Source organism: Pituophis catenifer, unplaced genomic scaffold (genome assembly GCF_029215685.1).
Source record: "Pituophis catenifer annectens isolate HBS135680 unplaced genomic scaffold, rPitCat1.0.hap2 SCAF_3, whole genome shotgun sequence".
NCBI classification, from domain to species: Eukaryota; Metazoa; Chordata; class Lepidosauria; order Squamata; family Colubridae; genus Pituophis; species Pituophis catenifer.
In genome coordinates, this window is record NW_027256883.1 from 109,641,343 (window position 1) to 109,664,714 (window position 23,372).

The window sequence follows — 23,372 nt, forward strand, 5'->3', positions numbered from 1 at the left end:
GCACTACTTAACCTGAAAGAAGACACCAGCATAATAATCCTACCAGCAGACAAGGGCAATGCCACGGTGGTTATGAACACATCTGACTACCAAACCACATTAACCAACCTACTCCAAGACTCCATATACAAACCCCTAAACACAGACCCCACCACCTACCTGGAAAAAACCACCAGATCCAAAATAAAAGCCTCCCCCATCAGCAAAGTGATTCAGCAAAGAATCATTCCCAGAGAGAAATCATCCAGATGCCCTAAGCTTTATGGTCTCCCCAAGATACACAAAGAAGGAACCCCACTTAGACCCATAGTCAACTCCATAGGCTCACCTCTACAAAACCTAGCCAAATTTCTCACCAAACAACTACAGCCCTATGCAGAATCCATCACCTCATACGTAAAAAACTCATTCCAGTTCATAGACATCATAAAGCAACAAAACTTACAGCCCAGTGACCTACTCGTGAGCTTCGATGTCATATCCCTCTTCACCCAAGTACCAATAAAAGAAGCCTTGACAGTTATCCAAAACAAATACAACCCCCCCAAGCACATCTTAGATCTGACCAACCACTGCCTATCCAACACATACTTCATCTATAATGGACAGAAATACAAACAAACAGAAGGAACACCCATGGGATCACCCCTCTCACCTGTCATTGCCAACCTCTATATGGAATACTTTGAAACCCAAGCTCTAGAAAAATCTGATCACAAACCCAAACTCTGGCTCAGATATGTGGACGACACCTTCATAATCTGACCACATGGGAAAGAAAAACTGGACAACTTCCTCACACACCTCAACAGCCTACACCCCAAAATACAGTTCACCATGGAAACAGAAGCGAACAACCAACTTCCCTTCCTGGATGTCTTAGTCTACAGAAAATCCAATGGCTCCCTAGGACACACTATCTACCAGAAGAAAACACACACAAACTGCTATCTGCATGCACTGTCGCGATCCACGCGACACCTCACCTGGTTGCCTGGATCAAGGACCCGACCTCTGAAACGCCATGGGAGCTGCCTACGGAGGGGGGGAGCCAGCAACGGGCGCCGGACGTTTGTTCACCTGCATTCACTGGTGGTGGGGATGCTAGCATAAGCCTAGGCGGCCGGACACGGAAGCGGCCGGAGAAAGGGTTAACTGATTTTCACGGCACTGTAGCGTCCTGAGGGGCGGTGGCCCGGCAGCGCATGCGCAGCAGGCCCGGAAGGGCGGTGGTAAACGCCCTTCACTGGCACGATGTTTAAAAGGGCGCTGGGAGGCAGCCGCTCCCAACGCCAACTTTGTGTATTTCCATACCATCAGTTTCTTTGCCGTTTTGACGTGCTGTGTGGAGAAGTGTATATTGAATAAAAGCATTGCAGCAGGACGTGGCTTCGAGTGCTTCTTCTTCGCTTACTCGCACGGCACGCTACTCGGTCCTGATAGAAAGTCGGCGTTTCCCTCCTCGCATTCGGTGGCATGGCAGAGGGTGCAGCAGCTGATACTCCGGCGACCGAGGAGGTATTGGATACGGATGAAGAGGGCCTATTAGAGACCCTGGCAGCTGAGAACTCGGAGCTGCCAGTTGTACGCCCAAAGGAGACCACGCCCCAGGCAGCAGCTGTTACACCCGAGATGGAGGAGCGCTGTTCCCGGTGTGAGGGAAGCCCTCCAGGTCAGTGGTTTCCATCCCTCCCTGACCTGGGCGGGTCGTCATCGTTCCAGGGGTGGAGACAACGCAGGTGGACAGATGAGGAGGACTACGAGACGAGCCGTTCTACTGGGCTGGGGGCGTCCACGCTGGATAGATTGCGCGAGAAGTTTGGTGAGGCGAGTTTTAGGGACGCCCCCTCGTGGCAGCCATGGATGTCAGAACCCCAACCCTGGCACAGGGCGTCGCAAAGTGTCTCGGCACCGCGCTTCCGGCTGGCTAGCCTGAAGCTGCGAATTGAGAAGGGGCCATCAAGACTCGAGTATCGGGACCAGGCAGTAACTGGCCCCGCTCTGGCTGTGTCTCGTACGAACCTGCGGGGTCAGGACTGGGAGACTGTTCAAGCAAGAGGCTCGCACCCTGATCAGCAGGGATTGCGAGGACCCAGAGGCCAGCAGAGGGGTGTTCAGGGGGAAGCGGTGATAGGGCTACCCAGGCTGTTGGACCGGCGGCCCTGGGTCCCGTCTGGGGTCCTGGACCGTGGCACGCCCCGCAGCAGCTATGGGGCCCTCCTCCTCTACAAGCCACATTCGACGGCAGTCCGGACAGGGTCTCTTTGTTTATCAGCCAAATATTGAGTTATATGGACTTGTACGGTCATCTCTTCCCGTCGCAATGGTCTATGGTGGTGGCCATTACCACTGTTCTGTCGGGCGAGGCAGCAGACTGGGTCACTGACTTACATAGCGACCATGCGAAAGAGTTGCTGATGTAGGATTGTTTCTGGAGGCGCTGCATTGCCGTTTTGAAGACCAATCACGCACCCAGTTATTAGAAGGTGAGCTGGTGGTGTTGAAGCAAGGAGGCCATCCTGCCAGGCAATATGTTAAGGAGTTTCGGGCCATGGCGGGTCGCTTACGTGCGTGGCCTGAACGCCTACTCATTCATCAATTCCGCCTGGGTTTGGACAGAGAATTAAGACAGGCGTGTGTGTACAGAGGGTTACCACCGAAACTCACGGAATGGTTTAAGGCTGCAGTTGACCTAGACGTTGGCTTACGGGAATTCCGTCCCCGGAGGGTGGCTGGTTTCCCTATGGCCACACGATGCAGTAGTGATAAGCCTATGGCCACGCGGGGGGTGGCCTCTTCCCCTCCCCGCTCCCTCCTCCCAGTAGGGAGGGGTGCTATTCGTTGTTTTAGGTGTAACCAGCTTGGACATCGCGCTGCTGACTGCCCTATACCTCCTGTGTCGACTGTCCCCTCCAAAACACTGTCTTCTGGGGGGCGAAATCGGGACCGTGTACGCTCTTCATTGGAATGGTCCAAAAGCGCCACCCCTACGCTGCCGTCAATGCCTATTCGTGGGTCAGTGACCGAGCCGAGACCCCCACCGCTCCAGGGGAGCACTCCAGTGGCCTCGGACAGTAGTGATGGTGAAGCAGCTGGAGACCTCATGGTGAGTGGACCAATACGACCTTTTGTGATACCAGTGGTACTAAGGCATGTACGTACAGGAGAGGGAGTGCAACGAGATGCCCTCATTGAGTCTGGGTGTACCCGATGTCTCCTCCGAAAGTCTGTAGCTGTGGAATTGGGTCTCCGTATGATGCCTTTACCTGTGCCTATACGATTTGAACAAATGGATGGGTCGCTATTGGGGGGCAAGCCGGCAACCCAAGTAACTGAGCTGGCCCGGCTGGAAGTGGGTGATCATTGGGAAAGAATCCGCTTTGTGGTTGTGGATACTATGGTTGAGCCCCTTATCCTCAGCCTAGCCTGGTTAGACAAGTGGAGGCCTACCATATGGTGGGAGGGCGGGTACCGGAAGTTACGTCTAAGTCTTGGTCCCGAGCCGGAGCCAGAGGAACCGGCTGGTAAAGCGGATGGGGAAGGAGATGCCAAACACAAACAACCACCGAATGGGTACCCTGTGGAATATAGTGATTTATCAGCTGTCTTTAACGAAGAAGAATGTGAAGTACTACCACCCCATAGACCAACCGACTGTGCCATTGAATTAAAACCAGGTGTCCGTTTGCCGAAACCCCGTATGTACGCCATGACTAAGATGGAATTGGAGGAGTTGAGGCGGTACATTGACAAAAACCTGGCCAGAGGTTTTATTCAGCCCAGCCGGTCCCACATGGCAGCGCCCGTCTTATTCCGGGAAAAGAAGGATGGCGGGTTACGTTTATGTGTGGACTTTAGGGGCCTGAATGCTGTTTGTGTTGAGCATCTGTATCCCCTGCCTCTCATGAAGGACTTATTGGCCACCTTGTCAACTGGAAAGGTGTTTACAAAGTTAGACCTACGGGAGGCATACTATCGAGTACGGATCAGGCCTGGCGACGAATGGAAAACCACCTTCAACTGTCCTCTAGGTAGTTACAAGTTTAGGGTGATGCCATTCGGTCTCCAGGGAGCACCAGCCATCTTCATGCAGGTGATAAATGAAGTTCTGCATGACCATCTGTATCGGGGTGTTCTCGTCTATTTGGACGACATCTTAATTTATACAAAGACAATGGCAGAACATATAGTTTTGGTACGTCAGGTGCTTGAAAAATTGTTGCATGCTAAGTTATTTGTAAAACTCTCGAAATGCGAGTTCCATCGTACAAAGTTGGATTACTTGGGATATAGGATTTCAGGCGACGGGGTTGAAATGGATCCAAAGAAGGTATGCGCGGTGTTGGACTGGCAAGCACCGAAAACACGGCTGCTTCTCACACCACCACCCTGCCCAGATCAACTCTGTAGCCAAGACACTCATTTCCAGAACAAAACGCTTAGCTGACGAACAACACCTAAAAAACCGAACTACACACTCTCACTAACGTACTAACATCCAATGGATTCCAAAGAAATAAGATCACCAACCTAATCCAAAAAGAAACCCCCACTAAAATCCAAGACAGAGAACAAGAAAACGGCAAAGCCCTCCTCCCATACATAAAAGGCACCACAGACAGAATAAGCAAAATCCTCCACAAACATAACATCAAGACAGCATTCTGCACAAACCGAAAAATATCCACCATCCTAAGGAACCCCAAAGACAAAATTGAGTTAGAAAATCAAGGAGTATATGAAATCCCATGCACCGCCTGCCCCACCACATACATCGGACAAACCAACAGACGAATAAGTGCACGCATAGAAGAACACAAGAACTCAGTCAGAAAAGAGGAACCAACTTCTTCCCTGGTCCAACACCTTAAAGCCACAGGACATGATATTGACTTTAAAAAGACCAGAACTATCGCCAAAACTGAACACTTTAACAACAGAATAATCAGAGAAGCCATCGAGATAGAAAAACGCCCACACAGCATGAACAAACGAGACGATACCTCCTGCCTACCAGCCATTTGGAAACCCACCCTCATTGACAAATGAGTCCCTAACACAAAGAATGACACCAGACCCACACTCACGAAAACCACACAGGTGACATCCTGTGTGGTTTTCATGAGTGTGGGTCTGGTGTCACCACACATCCATGCAAAAAGCAAACCCACATCAATGAAGCACGACCACAAACCAGAAGCCAGACCACAGCTGCATCATTAGCCACTTTAAATCCCTCCAATCCATACATGAACCAATTGACACCCACCATGAAGATGTGGCACGACCACGAACGCGAAGCCAAACAACAGCAATGCAGCTCACCAGCTCAAATCCCCCTGCAACTCAGACTAACCCGAGCACAACCAAGCCCCCACCTAAACAGAACACACCCCCAGCCAATCAGAGCACAGCCAACCCCCGATCCAATCAGAGCACAGCCAAACCCCCAATCAATCAGAACACACCTCCACCCAATCAGAACACAGCCAAGCTCCCACCCAATCAGTTCACACCCCCACTAGCAGTTAAAAGGAAGAAACAGCTGTGATCTCACATTGCTCCTAGAAGCAAGAAGCCGAAAACACCAGCCTGAAGATGACGAATGAGACTTCGCCGAAATGTCACCAAGACACTTCCAATTTTATGTGGGAGAAAACCCGAATAACCAAAGACCTACATACAAAAACCCATGAAAACCTCAGAATATATATATAAAATAAGTCATAAAATATGGGTGTGTCTGGCTGAAGAGGTCCAAGAAGGCCGAAATAGTGCTATCCCAGTCTCCCATAAGTCTCAGAAGAAACAACATAAAATGTCTGACAGGCCTGAAAGCGATGAATAGAGATTTCATCCCACCATGGCCATTTTAACATCTTTCAACATAGGAAAAAAAACCCTGATTGCAAAAATATCACACATTTATACCTATGAATTAAAAGAAATAAATATTTGACCTCTACAGGGAGGAGTCATAAAATATGGGTGTGTCTGGCTGAAGAGGTCCAAGAAGGCCGAAATAGTGCTATCCCAGTCTCCCATAAGTCTCAGAAGAAACAACATAAAATGTCTGACAGGCCTGAAAGCGATGAATAGAGAGTTCATCCCACCATGGCCATTTTAACATCTTTCAACATAGGAAAAAAACCCTGATTGCAAAAATATCACACATTTATACCTATGAATTAAAAGAAATAAATATTTGACCTCTACAGTGAGGAGTCATAAAATATGGGTGTGTCTGGCTGAAGAGGTCCAAGAAGGCCGAAATAGTGCTATCCCAGTCTCCCATAAGTCTCAGAAGAAACAACATAAAATGTCTGACAGGCCTGAAAGCAATGAATAGAGATTTCATCCCACCATGGCCATTTTAACATCTTTCAACATAGGAAAAAAACCCTGATTGCAAAAATATCACACATTTATACCTATGAATTAAAAGAAATAAATATTTGACCTCTACAGGGAGGAGTCATAAAATATGGGTGTGTCTGGCTGAAGAGGTCCAAGAAGGCCGAAATAGTGCTATCCCAGTCTCCCATAAGTCTCAGAAGAAACAACATAAAATGTCTGACAGGCCTGAAAGCGATGAATAGAGATTTCATCCCACCATGGCCATTTTAACATCTTTCAACATAGGAAAAAAACCCTGATTGCAAAAATATCACATATATACATATACATATACATATACATATACATATACATATACATATACATATACATATACATATACATATACATATACATATATATATATTCTTACTTCTTCGTAGGATTTATGTGTGTTTTTCCTCTAGCCAGGTTTTTCCTATGTAACCAAGGTTTTTCTGCAGCCCTAGCTCAGTGGAATCACATCCACTCGATTCTGGGCTTTTTTCTTTCTGGCAGCCAGCAAGTTCTTGCTGCCAGGTGAGAGACTTATATAGATCTATTTCTGGCTCATTAGCCATCATCAGTAAGCCGCACCCACACCCTGGCTGCAGAAAAACCTTGGTTACGTAGGAAAAAACTGGCTAGAGGAAAAACACACATAAATCCTACGAAGAAGTAAGAAAATAGATATTGTACCTTTACAGGGAGGATACATGAGATGTGGGTGTGGCTTACTGATGATGATGTGAAGACCCTTCGCATAAGCCTGATGATGGCAGATGAGATTCTGTCGAAACGTCGCTTCTACCCTTTTAGGGATATGTTCACAATTACACGGGAAGAAACCCGAAATATTAACTGTACACACATATATACCTGTGAAAACTTACATATATATATATGTACGTACACACACACACACACACACACACACACACACACACACACACACATATATATATATATATATATATATATATATATATATATATATATATATATATATATATATATTACTGTTAAAAACAACAACAATCCCTTGGATAGTCTCATTGATCTTTGGGGATTGATAATGACACTTTGGGGAACCCTGGTTTGTAGGACCTTCTAGTTCAAAACAGAACATTGTTTTCTTGACAAATCCTTTGCAATGGCCAAATTTATGCAATAGGTATTGCTGTCAAAAAATATGTAAAACATTCTTAGCAGAGACTTAACAACAAATGCATGTGATTTATAATCCTATATTTTATTGCAGCTTTGCCTCACACTGGAGAAATTCTTGCAAATGAATCTAAAACTCTAGGCTCTGTGCCTGCTGAATCTGCTATTCAGGTGCTGAGTCTTAATTGGCCTGTTCAAGCTTCTGCTTTCATTTATACATTTATTTGCTGCATGAGTATCTTCCCTTTTTTCTAGTACTCTCATTTCTATTTTTATTAGGATTACCAACAATGGCTGCAAAGGTTTGGAGGACCACTAGATCATACCAAAGAGTGATGAGTCTTCTGATTCTTATAACTGTTATCTTATGAAGAACCATTTGCATAGATGTTGATCAGTCCCAATTTTATTCTTTGAATAAACCTATAACGTAGAGCTGGCTATGAAATTGGACCAAAATTACCCAGTGAGTTTTTCATGACTAAAAGCACCTCTGTAAGTTTTGGTCAGGAACCTGTGTGATTGCAAAATGTTGACAGATTTTGAAAATTGAAGCTTTTCTGGATTTGCTGCAGTGGAGAACAGTTGGAGGTTTCTACTCAGTTCTCCAAAGTTTGCTGATGGTCCAGTTTCTCCTGGTAACTGATGAGTAACTCACCTCCAGGCTCCTGAACTCTCTCTTTCCTGCTGGTAACCTATCACTTTCAGAGGGTTTTAAATGCAGTGGAAGAACAATAGCATGTCACGCTGAACATATCCTCACATAATATCTTATCGTAATATGGTTGGCAATTTATTTTGTTTATTTTTGCATAGAGTGGGTGAGAATGAATTATATTCTTTTTGTGGGACTAGCAGTGACTCAGAGGGCAGAGCAACAATTGTATGATGTTCTCTTCAGGCTCCCATTAGGCAGTTGGAGGGGATATTGATTGACTTGTAATGATCTGCCTCCAGGCTCTGAAGGTTGGCAGTGAAGTGAAGATATTTGCAGATTAGTTTCAACAACTTTGGAGGGGAGGGAAGGAGAATAGTTGCAGATGTGTGTGCTCAGTGTGGATTTGAACCATTCTGACATTTTAACTACTCTACTCAGTACATACTCAGAGTACATACTCAGTATGTTTGTCCTTCTTGTCTTATATTTTTAAACCTTTCTTAAAGCTTTACGTTGGTCTTGGATTCATACAATTTTTGAAGAGGAAATTGTCCTCTGTAAATTAGGGTCATGTATAGCACAGTAACTCTATACAGCAGGGGTATAAAACTCAAGGCCCGGGGAGTCGGTTCCAGCCTGTGGGATGCTTAAATCTGGCCCACAGGGCCACCCTGGAAATAGTGAAGGACCACCCCACAGTGCCTCTACCAGTGAAAATGGAGCTCGGGAGGGAGCTCTGCTTTTGCTGGCAGAGGGTTGCAGGAGGCTATGCAGCTGAAAATGGAGCTTGGGACCTGTTTTCGCTGGTGCTTGGGCCACCACAGGTGCCCCCAACATGAGTGACATCAGGCTGGCCATGCCCCCCCTGCCCCCCCAAGGTCAAACATAACCCTGATGTGGCCCTCAGTGAAATTGAGTTTGACACCCCTGCTGTACAGTATTATCAGTTCACATGTTTTTTTTTCAGTGTGTTAGGTGATTTTCTGCATCAACATCTACAGTAATATAGATTCACAGGATATAATAAAAAAGGACAAGTTGGCAGCTGTACCTGGTTTGTAGGTGCATTACAGCCTTTGCAGCCACCATCCTGATTTTTTTAAAAACCACACTCTGTAGACCTGACCTGAAAACAGCTAAGATAAATAACTGCAGGTGATCATGAAGAAGTCTGGTACTTCTTATGTTTGGAGTGGTTCTGAATAAATGGGTTTATGTCAAAGAGTTGGATCTAAAATCTCTTTCAACCTGACATATGGAGATAAAGGATAAAGGGCAATTAGCTAGAGGTTATCAATGATATTAAATACTGTCTACCAATACAATCCAATATCCATTTTCTGACTAAAAATGCAAAGGAAATCACTTTCCTTTCTCTAATAAAGGGAGCTGTGGATCACAAGGAAAACTCTACTCCCACTTTCCTTTCTGACTTATCTCCAAGGGGAGGGCATGCAGGGATGGTGTGAAGTTCAAGAAGGGTTGGAAGTGTGCATAAAAGGTGCCACATAGATTTGGGAGGGCATGTGAGGATGCAGCACAGGTCAGGGTGTGTAAGGTGCACAAGAGATGTTGCACAGATTGAAGAGCGCATGCTGGGAAGTGTGAGTGTCTGGCACAGCCTGAGCATAGAGAGGTTGGGGAGGCTGGGTGGTGAGAGGTAACTTGCAACCTTCCCTGTCTGCTTCCCCATTCATGATGTTTCCTGCCAAGTTCCCACAAGCAAAGCTGAAAGAATGATGGCAATCATGACTGAGTTTACACTTCCTGCTGGCTTCTCCATTGACTTGTGGAAAGTCAGGGAACGTAGGAAATAACCATCATGTGACTATGACTGACCTCAGTGGTGTGTTAACTGGTGCTGAAGCAACCACAACTTCCCCAAATTTCATTCCCATGGAAGTAATAGGTCCTGGGATTCTGTATGTTAGCCCATTGAAGGTACTTAGTTCAAAAATTGTTGCTCTATGAGGCACTGATGCATCCAACTGAAGGTTACAAACAGACAAACATGACAGTTTTACTAGTGTACAGATTCATTGATAGGAGATTTGTTGATTCTGGATACCATTTTAAGAGTCTGTGAATGAGATGGTATCTAAATTTGATAAATAAATAAAATTTTGTCCATTTTAGCTTGACAAAATTGGGTGTGTTGGAAAAGAATAACTAATTCTTGATTATTATTCAGAACTGCTGCAGTTGTCTTTTATAATGCTAAAATTAAGAGAGAGATAGAACATCCAGGATGGCTTTATTTGTTACCAAACTGATATGACATCTAACATTTTCACTTGAGTTTCTTATTTATGAGGCATAAATGAAACATTCAATAATTAATGATAGGAGCCAGCTTCTCCCTGCGTGCTGTGGAGCTATAAGTATCCAGCAGCCTGCAGGAAGCTTGCCCTGTGGTTTTTGGCACATCAGGGGAGACAGCAATTTAGTTAATTTCCAACCAATCCATCATCTATTATCATTATTGGATCAAAGCAGATCCCACTGGCTCTTTGTCCGCTTTTTAAAAAAAGTATTTGTTTATTGAATGGATGTTGGCAATTCTTTGGAAGTATAGAAGACGTAGTAGTGTAGACAATTTTCTTCCCAGAAATGAAAAGCAGCATACATGTGTTTTAAAATTAAATACATATTGTATTATATTTACATACTGTATTGTATTATATTGTATATTAAATACAATATGCTATGGATGAATAGAATAGATCAATACAAGTAAGGAGGGCAGTGTGGCCTATGTTAGACTAGTGGGTAGGTTGCCAAAAATCTCTTTCTTGAGTGGGGAGAATTTATGTTTTTGTTTTGTATTACTTAAAGGTAGATAGAAATCTCTATGTAGTCAGGAATTTTGCTTTGTCAGGCTTCTGAATTTTACAGACACAGAGGGTTTTATCCATATTAAAATCATGCAAGTAGAAGCTTGCTATAAATGTCCCTGCTGAATCCATGGAAATTAGAGAGAGGATGGGTTAGTGTCTGCTAAACCACAGGTGTCTGCAGAGCAATTGGCAAGTCACAAAATGTGTAATGCATTGCAGTTAGGAATGGAGGATTATATGCTGAATGTGATTTCTCACATAGGTTGTTTTTCCATCTGAATGAGGGAAGCTGGTATTTCAGTCTTGTCTCCTTGAGTTCTACTTATTTGCCTTTGCATGATTTCACCGACTGCCCAATTTTTAAGATTACAGAATTGGGAAAAGATTCAATGGGGTTTTCTATGAAAGCATGGATGGATGAATTAATGCAATGCTGTTGATGTCTGTCTGGTATTGTTTACAGCTTTATAGAGTGATATACCAGTGTTTTAAATTACTTTAGGTAAACACATTGTCTCTTAAATAAGTCACACAAAATTATTCTGGCAGCTATTCTGATTTTAAAAATATAAAGATATGACACTCAATGAGTATTTTTTTTCAAAAAAACCCCAGTAAATGAAAAACCTTTTCAGTCCTCAAACAGCATAAGGAATTTAGCATAGAGAAACAGGTAAGATGGTGGGTGAGGATTTTTTTTTTTAAGTTTGTGTTTTATAGTCGATGAGATGGAATGGAAGCCACTTCTGGCATCAATGGGAGCTTTTCACTGGAATTAAACAGCAGCTGGGAGTGGAGAAAAGAACAGTAGCACAAAAGGGAGCATTTCTTCCCCCTTCATCATGGCTCTCATCCCTACCATCACAGCTGTTATTAAGGTTGGAAAAATATTTGAGCAGCTCCTAGCAGAGTTTATTGTATAATTATCTGTATTTTGGCCCTAAGATCAAATCAAGCTTCACCTAGTCCAGTTCATGTATAGTAGGCAACAGTTACTGGTAGTTTATTAGTGAGTTGTCAGTGTATCAATGCTTTAGCAGTACATTACAGTGAAGTTGCATCACAAAAATATCAGCCTTGGGCACAAGGTTGACTAAGCTTTCCATCCTTCCGAGGTTGATAAAATGAGGACCCAGATTGTTGGGGGCAATATGCTGACATTTGTAAACCGCTTAGAGAGGGCTGTAAAGCAGTGGTTCCCCAACCTTTCTGGCGCCACAGAACTGCAGCAGCAGTGGCGGCGGCAATGGTGGAGAGACAATGGCTTTGCATGTAGCTCCTACACATGCACAAATGAAGCTTCATGAGCTCACCTGCAGTTCCCAACAGACTGTGGAGCAGTACCAGTCCATGGCCCAGGAGTTAGGGATCCCTGCTGTAAAGCACTATGGAGGAATATATATGTCTAAGTGCTATTGCTATTGCCACCTTCTCAGATAGTTTTCAACATCCAGTTATCCTGTTTTTTAGTCAATTAAAAAAAAAAACATGGCAAGATACTTAATTTCTATGCTATCCCCTTTCTATTTTTTTTTTACCTTATTCCTGCTACTTTGAACATTGTTTTTTTTTCCCCTAGCTTGCTCCAGTGCTGAAAATAAACCGAGCAAGGAGAAAACTGCAGTTCAAAGCATGATTTCCTTTGTTGTTTCACAACAAGTAGCAAGGCTTCCTGCTGCACTTATTTGGAGAAATTTTGGGAGGAAAATACAATGAAGAAATATAGAATTGAATGTTTTTTTCCCACCTCCGTTCTCCCACCTCCATTCTAAAGAAACCTTTGAAAATAATTAGGGACCAATCACATTAGTTGCAGTGGAGAGAAGAGGTAATTAATCAGGCCAAAAGCAGCAGGAGGAACCTTGAAAAGAGAAAATAGTTTTTAAAAAAGATTATCTACACCTGCAGACTTTCTTGTTTTAAAAAATTGGATTTTCTGCATGAGGAACATATGGCATAATTATTGAGAAATCAAAATCTAAAAGCATAAAAATAGAAATATTATCTGCATATTCTGTAAAATTTGAGTAAAGAGAACATGGCCAATGCACATTAAATAAAGTGTATGCAATACAATTTGAGTACAAGTTATTTTGAGCTCAAAAGAGCCAATTTGAACATTACATTCTGGAAACAAAACGTGTCTTGAGAGTTTATTTTGCTTAGGAATCAATTCAATCTGCAATTGTTTCAAGTAGTGGTGGTTGGAAGATTATCTGTTCTCTGAATCTTGACATTAAAAAAAAAAATGGCAGTGGTTGCTCAACTGTTAATTTTCCCATTAACCAGCATCCTTAAAGTATGTTTTTCAGGGAAATGATGTCTGGAAGTTGAATCGTGGCAACTGGATTTCTGTTCTTGTTGGTTCATAATGTTTCACTGCTCGTCCAAGTAGCTTCTTCAGCCAGTCTGAAGAAGCTAATTGGATATGCAGTGAAATATTTCGAACCAACAAGTCCAGTTGCCACGAGTCAGCTTCCAGGCAACTCTACCTGGATGACTGAGATTCTTCATTGATAGGGAAATGATGAATTATTGGAGCAATTCACATTCTATAGGACAAAGCTTCTTGGTTGGACATTCCCTGCCTGATGCTGGATGGAGACTAAGGGTTAGCACTCTTACTTAGACGTCCAGACTATTAGCCTTTGCCTGCTGCTACCAATATTCAGATATAGCTGATGGTAAGGAATGAATGCTGTCCCTTAAACACAAACTTGCCTGTGTAACACATAGCCAATCACTGGCTCACTGGAATGAATCATATCAAGGTAAATCTCTAGTTCATGCCACCTAAGTCATGGAAAAAACTATCTATAAAGGCTTGTGTGTTATGCACACTGTATAGAAACCCATCTGGTTTGCTTACAGATCTCTCTACTTAACTTTGTAACTGCTGTGAGAATCAGTTATAATCCTAATATACACCCCCCAACCTTCTCCCATGTTCCACTCACCTTCCCACATAGACAGTAATGATATTGGTGGGTCCCAGTTGTTAATTTGACTGGGAGACAATCTGGGCTGAAGCTGAGTTGAACTCTATGGATGAGGTGAAGCAACAAGCAAACCACAGCCAAGATCTTAAAAGAGATATTTTACTTTTTCTAAACCACTTAGAGACACTGAAAATGAGTTGGTGGCCATAAAAATAAAATAAAATAATAAAATAAAATAAAATAAAATAAAATAAAATAAAATAAAATAAAATAAAATAAAATAAAATAAAATAAAATAAAATAAAATAAAATAAAATAAAATAAATAAACTGCTTGCTGCTTCAGGACATTGCCTAACTTCCAGGAACGTAAGATATTGCAGTTTTAAAAGATTCTTTGCTTTGGGGATGTTTTTGCATGGATGTGCATGCACACATACAAATAAACCATTTTTGTTAAATGTTAAGTGAGATTTTATGTATATGTAAAATGAATGTAAGGTACACAAGATGTATGCTATATTTATAAGATTATTTGAATGCATTTCAGGTTGGGACTACATGGTATGGAGAGGACATTACTTATGCTTAATGATGACCTTTGACAGAGCTTGGCTAGGAGTGATGCTACTATCCTGGCCCTTTTCGATCTCTCAGCAGCTTGTAATTCACTGGCATCCTACTGGCTGATTGCAGAAGTGGGAATGAGGAACATAATTTTATGGTGGTTTTTCTCCTTTCCCTGTAACAGATTCCAAAAGTTCTGGTTGGGCGGCAGTAACTGAGCTTGAAGCCCTTGATTTTTAGGGTGCCTCAGGGCTCAATATGCTCTTCACTTCTGTTGAACAACAACATGAGGCTTCTGGAAATAGCCATCTTTGATTTGGGATCATATACAGTATTGGTATATTGATTATCCTCATCTATACTTCTTGACTCTTATTCAACCATGATGCTGTCAGGATGCTATTCCAGTGCATGGAGGTTGTAAGGTTCTAGATAGGGAGGAGCAACCTTATATAGCCAGACCATGGCTGCTCCTGTCTATGGAGATTCTCAGTCATCCAGATCATGATTGTCCCAAAGGTGCTTTTTCAAAAGGCAACTGGACTTTCTGGTTTTCCTTTGAAGATGTTTTCATCTCATTCATCTCATTCTTCAGAGCTGAAGAAGCTTCTTGGATGAGAAGCAAAACATCTTCAAAGGAAAACCAGAAAGTCCAGTTGCCTCTTGAAAAAGCATCTTTGGAACATGGCTGGTTCTGCCAATACTAGCAACCTTCCTTCTTTGACTTGATTGATGTTTCATTTCCCTGCTTGGGACTGGTGCTCAGACTGAAGGTCTTGCTGGATTCTCAGTTTCTGCTCAAGAAGCAGGCAATAGTCCCTTTTTTTCACTGCCATCATACAGAAAGTTTGGCAACATTTACTGATATAGCATGCTGCTGCTGTTAAAATGTTGGACTGGCACTGAGGTGAAACAGGTTTAAGTCCATCCAAACTGGCTTTGGACCAATTCTATCTCAGCCCAGCCTACCTCAGAGGTTGTTGTGGCAGTAAATAGGAGGAAAAATGCTATTATGTTACCTTTCCTCCTGAACGAAATCTTTCAAATAAATCTACTATAACAATGGCTGGAATGATCAAACTAAGAGATGCTGACTAATTTTTAATTGGATCCAGTACCCCAGCATCAAATCAGATAATTTTCTGCTCTGTTTCTTAAGATTGTCTGAGACATTTCCTGTTTTCATTAAAAAAAAAACAACATGCCAGAATTTCTGCAAGTTTCAGCCAATATGGACAAGCCCTACCCCACCAAATGTTGTGGAAAATATTGGCATTGACACCATATTCCATATTTCAATTATTCTCCATGTCCAGAATATATGAAACATTAGATGTTTTTATTCTAAAAGAATAAGGAACATTTAGGATGCTTTTAAAGATCAGTTCTGTCACAATGCAGACAACTTAAAGTATTTTCCTTTGAACTCGAAACAAAATATGTTTTCCATTTTATGAACCTATAATATTAAGCCTCACCTGGAAACGCTCCTATTACTTCTTCTTTTTCAAACATACCATAAATATCTGAAAAATTATGTACCCCTTCACTCTTCCAGCCCTGTTTTGAGTATTCTCACTTGTGTATTGGATACAAAAATTTTATTTGTGGGAATCCCTGTCATTTAAAAAATAAATCATAATTCAGTTACAAATGAAAAGATTTGCTCACTAAGGTATATTTTGCTAGGCCCCAAAGCAAAGGTTGAGCAACTTAATCCATTATAAGAGTGCTGCTTCTTTTAGGCAAGGATTGTACAGAACAGAGTATACTACCTACCCCTCCCTCTTTGGAGGCTATACATTTTTCAATGTAGAAGGTAGAAGCTAAAAACATTGGAGGGCTGTTATCACCCTGCCTTGCTTGGGAGGCTGGTGATGGGGGAGGGGGTTACTCTTGGGGTGTGATGGAATAGATGACCATTAGTCTGACCAGTAGACGTCCAAGGGTGTTTTAATGAGAACAAGAACAACATATCCATCCTTTTCCCTAGCTACAATTCAAAGTCAAGTGTTCTATTGATTTCATTTGAAATCCTATTGATTTCAACTGAAGTTATTCAGGTATGTGGTAGGTCTCCCACTGCAGCTATTTCTAGACAAATAAGCTTTTCATGCTATCAATCAAAAGGCCAAGCTTTTTTTTTTTTTTTTTTTTTTAAAGATTTTCTATGGTAAGACAAGAAAAGGAATGTGGAAAACATAAGAGGGCTACAAAGCAAGAAGATACTACCTGGACCCTTGGTGAAGTTCTGTGAATGAAAAAGGTAACTGCCCAATAAAGGCACAATCTGAAATCTTCCTTTAAATGTCCCCCCAATCTTGTGAGCGGCGTACCTATGTACCTTTCCCCTCACCTGTACCCTTAATTTCCCAGTGCATTTCTTAGGCAGCAGATGGTGTAACAAAAGCAATAGATTAAGGGGTGGGCTCTTGACATTGGGGATCTCGCACAATGGACAAGGGCTCAGATAATTTAGTTCATAAATATTTAGATGATACTGTAATGGCATACAATAAGAAGTTTCCTTGGTAATGAGACATCTCTGCTACAAATATTAACTTCAACAGATAAATGGATGTTAATTTTCATTAAAAATCTATTTAAGGCAGCAATGCATAAAAACTACTTGTTTGTTTCAAGTACAGAGACTGGGGTCTATTGAAAATACTGCATTTGTGTAGGAAAAGAAGCAGAGATAGACAAAATAAATTTTAAAATATGCCCAGTAGGGTAAATTCACATTTTTTTTTATTTAAGGAGGCATTAAAGAAAATTTATTTTATGTTCTTAGACTCATCTGTGCTTCAAAAACTATATTTGGAGGAAAAACTGGAAAGAGGTGAGAAACAGTAGTACCATTTTCTACTTCAGGGTGCACAGAACAAAACCCATTTTACTAAAGAAACCAAGGTAAAGGAGAAAAACAGGAGCCTTTGGGAGAGCCAAAGAGTTTACAAATAAACTGACCAATTGAAAATATTTCTTATAAGAAACTTTGTTAAAGGGAGACACTTTTTCAACTTTTGAATAAACTATGGTAGCTTCATGAAGATTTTGAGGCACAAAAGAGCCACTATAGATTGAACACAATACAGAAAGAACATCTTAAGGTAATCATTCCTATTTAAAATACTATGCTACAGTATTTTTTGTTTTTTATTTTCTTCTGGGGCTTTTATTTTGTAGCTTTAGGAGAATTGTGTAATAGTAGTTTATTTTAAAATATAAAAAGTGTGGAGGTTGACTAGCATCCAAATGCTGTGCTAATCTTTAAAGTGGCATTATTTTGCAAAGGCAATAAGAATACCAATGGGCTTTCATCCCAAACTGCTTTTCATGTTCTGAGGCCATTACAATAACAACAAAGTTCAGATATAAATGGTTGATCTGTTGGATAAGACTTGAAAGGCCTGACTGAAGTCCTAATCTCAGCTCTCTGGGTGCTTTTGGTCCAGTCGTTCTCTTTCTCTTCTCTGATTGTTACCCTTGGCTTATAATTAAATGAAGAAATGCAATATATACTTCCTTATGTTCCTAGAAGAAAAGTAGAATATAAATCTAACGATTTAAACAAATGAAATACTAATCTTCTAGAACAGGGGTGTTAAATCCGTGTTGTCACATGATGTATTATGACTCCCCCCCTTTGCTAAACTGGGTGTGGGCGTGGTTAGCACATGACACATCTGGCCGCAAGTTTGACACCCCTGATCTAGAACGAAGAGATTATACTGCAATGACACATGTATGTTTGCACTTATTATTTATTTATTATTCAAATTTCTATACCGCCCTTCTCCTTTCGGACTCAGGGCGGTGAACAGCCAAAATAAAAACATCTATACATAACATTACAGTTAAAAAATAGAGTTAAAATAATTTATAAATTTGTCCCGTAATTTAAAACTTGTCAATTTAAAATCAATATTAAAATTTTAAAAACTAACCCTAAAATCAAGACAGACCGGCTAACTGAAAAAAATAAGTTTTTAGGGCCCGACGAAAAGTCCGGAGGTCGGAGATCACTCATATCTCTGGGGGTAGATTGTTCCATAGGGTAGGTGCCACCACAGAGAAGGCTCTCCTCCTGGGGGTCGCCAGCCGGCATTGTCTGGCCGACGGCACCCTGAGGAGGCCCTCTCTGTGGGAGCGAACCGGCCAGTGGGAGGCTATTGGTGGCAGAAGGCGGTCCCGTAAGTACCCTGGCCCTAAGCCATGGAGCGCTTTAAAGGTGATCACCAACACCTTGAAGTGTACCCGGAAGTCCACCGGAAGCCAATGCAGCTCACGCAGGAGAGGAGTCACATGGGAGCACCCCGTCGCTCCCATAATCCCCTGCGCGGCCGCATTCTGCACCAGTTGGAGCCTCTGGGTGTACCCCAAGGGGAGCCCCATGTAGAGAGCACTTAAAAGCAATTATGAGGTTTTTCCACTGGAGTCTCAGCAACTAGTCCAAAGGCTTACCAGTGAGTGTGGCTTTGGATGTGGCACCTGCATTGCGTGGCACCAAAACTTCATGGTACTGCTCACCAGCCAAGGTGCTGTATACCACTTTGAAGTTTTCCACTTCCGCCTCACTATTGTCCCACTCAAGGTTTAGGCTGTCTGATGTCCGAGAGAGTACGCGTAAATTCTTCGGAGCATCAATTTCTGCATTAGAAAAAGAAAGCAAACAATACAATTCCTTTATATTCACACCAAATATATCTCATATTATTAAGATATGTTTGGAAATGCATTTCAAAAGCAATTCAGGTGGACAGGTTATTTAGGTTTCATGCTATTACTCTAGGAAGAGATAATTTGAACCATAAACACAAAGGAATTGCTAATTATAAAATATCAACAATGGTAACTATAAGAACTATGTAGTTGTGTAACACATTAAAGATATATGTTTCAGTTGATGTCAAATCTGCTACATTTAAAATGAAGCCAAATATGGAAAATCCAAGGAGTCAGAGTTTAAAATGAAATCAATTTGCTTCAAATTAAAGCCTAGTTTAATTTTATGAAATAAAGGACTCTGTTATTAGAATTGATTCTGTACAGTCTTAGGCAACAAGAAATCTTTCTGAGCTTTTAGATTTAGAAATTGAATCTGAATGTGGCTATGTGAACAGCATTCTTATCTCACTGAGTTTTGTTCTTTCTGTTACATTTAAAAGGAGCATAATGCTATACATGAAGCTGCTCTAAGCTGAATGTTCCCTTTAGCTTCTTTGGTCCAGGACTATCTGCTGGGATAGGCTCCTTCTTTTGCATTTTGACATTTAAAAAAGAAATACTATTGTTTGGCTCAGGGCTCTCAGAGGTATGTCCTTCTATCTCACATGAATACGTAAGGGACCTGAAACAATGATGTTTCACATTTAAATATGCACCTGGTTGAAAAGCATGCTTTGCCTGTAACAGTGGTTCTTAAACTGTTTGATCCAATTACCCCTTTTTTGGCCTCAAATAATGTCATTAGCCTGCCCATTTATGTACACAAAAAACAAACTGTGGTTTTACACAAGCATCTTAGCAGTGGCAGTCCCAAATTGGATTGTTGACTCACAAACAAGCAATTACAAATTGCTGCAGGATATGCCCCAATTATCCCCTAACTATAGACAGAAAAACCAGATGCAAATTGCATACATAAATATTTGGGTAGGTTTGGGTTCCTTTTCATCTGTGTACATTTTCATTGTGGAGCTGACAAGTATTCCTGGAACTTCAGTAAATGATATGCAGGGCCAGTATCAGAACTGTATAAATTTGAGCCCAATCTGAATTGCAAATAGCAGCAAGAAGAGAAACAGAAGCAGGAATAAAAGGTCAGGAGGCTTTAAAGTTGCACAGAAAAGAGTTACTGATCAAAATTACAGGTAAAATTCTACATCCAGGCACCTAGGGGGAAACATTCCTGTATGAGATTTACACCTAAGATGATATGGACTGGAGTGTGATGTGGTAGTTGCATTTTGTTTTATTAAAAGAGGCAGAGGTTAAATTTGACTTCAGTGAGGTTTTAGTTCTGCTGATTTGTCTTAATCCACACCAAAAGAAAGGTCTTCAGTAATTTTAAGAAAAGTGAGTTAAGATGCGGAGGTCTTCCTGTTGAAGTTGGTGTGGTATGAGTTTCCCGTTGATCAGTGACATAATCAGGGATTTACAATTATAAGGAATTGCAGTGCATCTCAGTGTTATTGCGTTCAGTCTGTGGTGAGAAAAACACCCCCTCAAGGTACAAAATGTTTCAAAAATAGCAACTTCTTACCACCTTGTGTACGTCCTGGCTTGTCCCACCTCCCAAATCATAGGATCCAGTCATAGCAGCATGCTGCCATGAACTGATAAAGAGCCGAAATGCAAAAATACTGGAATGCCAGGTTAGAAGTAAAAAGGCAAGGTGAAGTTATTAAGAAAATTATTTTGTAATATTCAACAAGGGGGTAAAATACCCCCATCATGGACAACAGCTTATATTTCTCTGATACCAAAAGAGCAAGTAGGTCCAAAAAAACCGGAGAATTATAGACCAATATCTCTTCTGAATACTGATTATAAAATTTATGCAAAAGTACTAGCCAACAGGTTGATGCCAGTAATTCAAAAGGTGATTCATGATGATCAAGCGGGATTTATCGAGGGTAGATACATGAAGGATAATGTAAGGCAAGTAATAGACTTATTGGAATATCTTGAGAAGAATAAACAGATCCCTGCAGTGCTGGTCTTCCTGGATGCAGAGAAGGCCTTTGATAGAGTGGACTGGAATTTTCTACTAAAGACTTTAAAAAAGATGGACTTTGGGGATCAATTTATACAGGCGGTCTCAGCAATTTACCAAGAGCAAAAGGCACAGATTATTATTAATGGAAGTTTGACAACAGAGTTTAAAATTGAAAAAGGAACAAGACAGGGATGTCCGCTGTCCCCATTGTTGTTTATTTTAACACTAGAAGTCTTGTTAAATACAATACGGGACTCTAATATCTTGAAAGGTATAATGATAAGGCAAGAGGATTACAGAATAAAGGCATTTGCAGATGATCTGGTCGTTACCCTAACACAGCCAATGGAATCAATAATCCAGATGAAGGACATTATACAAGACTATGGTAAAGTTTCAGGTTTTAGACTGAATCAGAAAAAAACTAAGATGATAGTTAAAAATATGACACAAGATCGTAAACATGAGCTTGAAAGGAGGGCAGGTTTTGAGATTGTACCAAAGGTAAAATATCTAGTAGTTCAGGTTGCAGAATCAAACATGAAATTGTTTCAAAATAATTATGAGGTGTTGTGGCGAGAGGTGCAGAAAGATATGGAGACTTGGAAAAAACTGCAGCTGTCTCTACTTGGAAGAATAGCAGCAGTTAAGATGAACATTTTGCCAAGATTTCTTTTTCTGTTTCAAATGATTCCGGTGCTTAAAAGTGATAAACAACTGAAAGTCTGGCAAACTGGAGTAAATAAGTTTGTCTGGAACGAGAAAAAACCGAGAGTGAAATTGAAAATTATGCAAGATGTTCCAGAAAGGGGAGGTCTTAAACTTCCAAACCTACAGTTATATTATGAAGCAGCAGCTTTGACCTTAGCAAGTGATTGGTTTGGAAGGAAAAAGACTGGAATACTGAATATAGAAAGTTTTGATCTTGAATTTGGATGGCATGCTTACTTATTTTATGACAACAAAGTGGATAAAGTATTTAAAAGCCATATACTTAGAGATTCTTTGATGAGAGTTTGGAAGAAGCACCGATTCAAATGGGATTATAAAATACCACTATGGCTGGATCTTGGTCATATTATGTGGAATACAAATATAATGTCACTCGGGGGGTTTTTATACAAAGAGGTTCTTTTTACAGATGCGGGCAGATGGCAGTTGAAGACATTACAGACACTGTTGGATGAAGGGATTAACTTAACTTGGTTACAATATAATCAACTACAATTGAGATGGAAAGAGGACCAAAAAACTGGTATTATGTTGCATGAGGAAGATTTGGTTAGACACATAAAAGAGAAAGGTCCAATGCATATTAAAAGGCTTTATAATGTTTTGTTAGAAAGGGATTCAGAAACTGAATTAGTTAAAGATTGTATGATTAAGTGGGCACAAAATTTTGAAGAACCAGTGATATTGGAAACATGGGAAAAAATTTGGGTTCAGAACGTTAAATTTACACAGTCGCAGAATCTGAGGGAAAATTTCTATAAAATGTTTTACAGATGGCATTTAGACCCCAAAAAGTTGTCGTGTATGTACCCTAATGTTCAGCCAAAATGTTGGAGATGTGATTGTTTAGATGCTACATATTATCATGTTTGGTGGACTTGTAGGAAAGTTAAGGCTTTTTGGATAAAAATTTGGTGGGTCATGCAGAATGTTTTGAAGAAAAAAATTCAATTTTCTCCACAACTGTTTTTATTGGGTATAGTTAAGGGTTTTACATTGGGTGAAACAAAATTGATATTGTATATGATAACAGCAGCAAGATTGTTGATAGGTAAATACTGGAAAAATGAAGCTTTGCCCACTATCGAGGAATGGACTTTGAAGATGGCCAGTTTTGCAGAGATGGCGAAGATTTCAGCATACTTAAAAGATTGTTCACAAGAGACTTATGAATGGGAATGGAAAAAGTGGATAGATTATGTTCAGAACAAATATCAAACTAGGAAGTATCAAATAGCTTTTATTTGAAAATGATATATCAAGATAGAAATATTTCAATGTAATGAAGATAAAAAAATTATAAGGGGGAGGGAGGGGTTCAAGTTTTATATAAGTTTTATACTAAGGGTTTTTTTTTACCTGATATGAGTATAT

At 41.0% G+C, this 23,372-nt stretch overlaps 1 protein-coding gene across 1 annotated transcript in view; it reads right to left on the reverse strand.

Moving 5' to 3' along the window:
* The window catches only part of TNR (tenascin R), a 123,352-nt gene that overhangs the window by 65,117 nt on the left and 34,863 nt on the right, over positions 1–23,372 (reverse strand). The window contains exon 7 of the mRNA XM_070939226.1: positions 19,010–19,195. Within this exon, the coding sequence (XP_070795327.1) occupies positions 19,010–19,195 (186 nt within the window). The remainder of the gene's footprint in view (positions 1–19,009; positions 19,196–23,372) is intronic.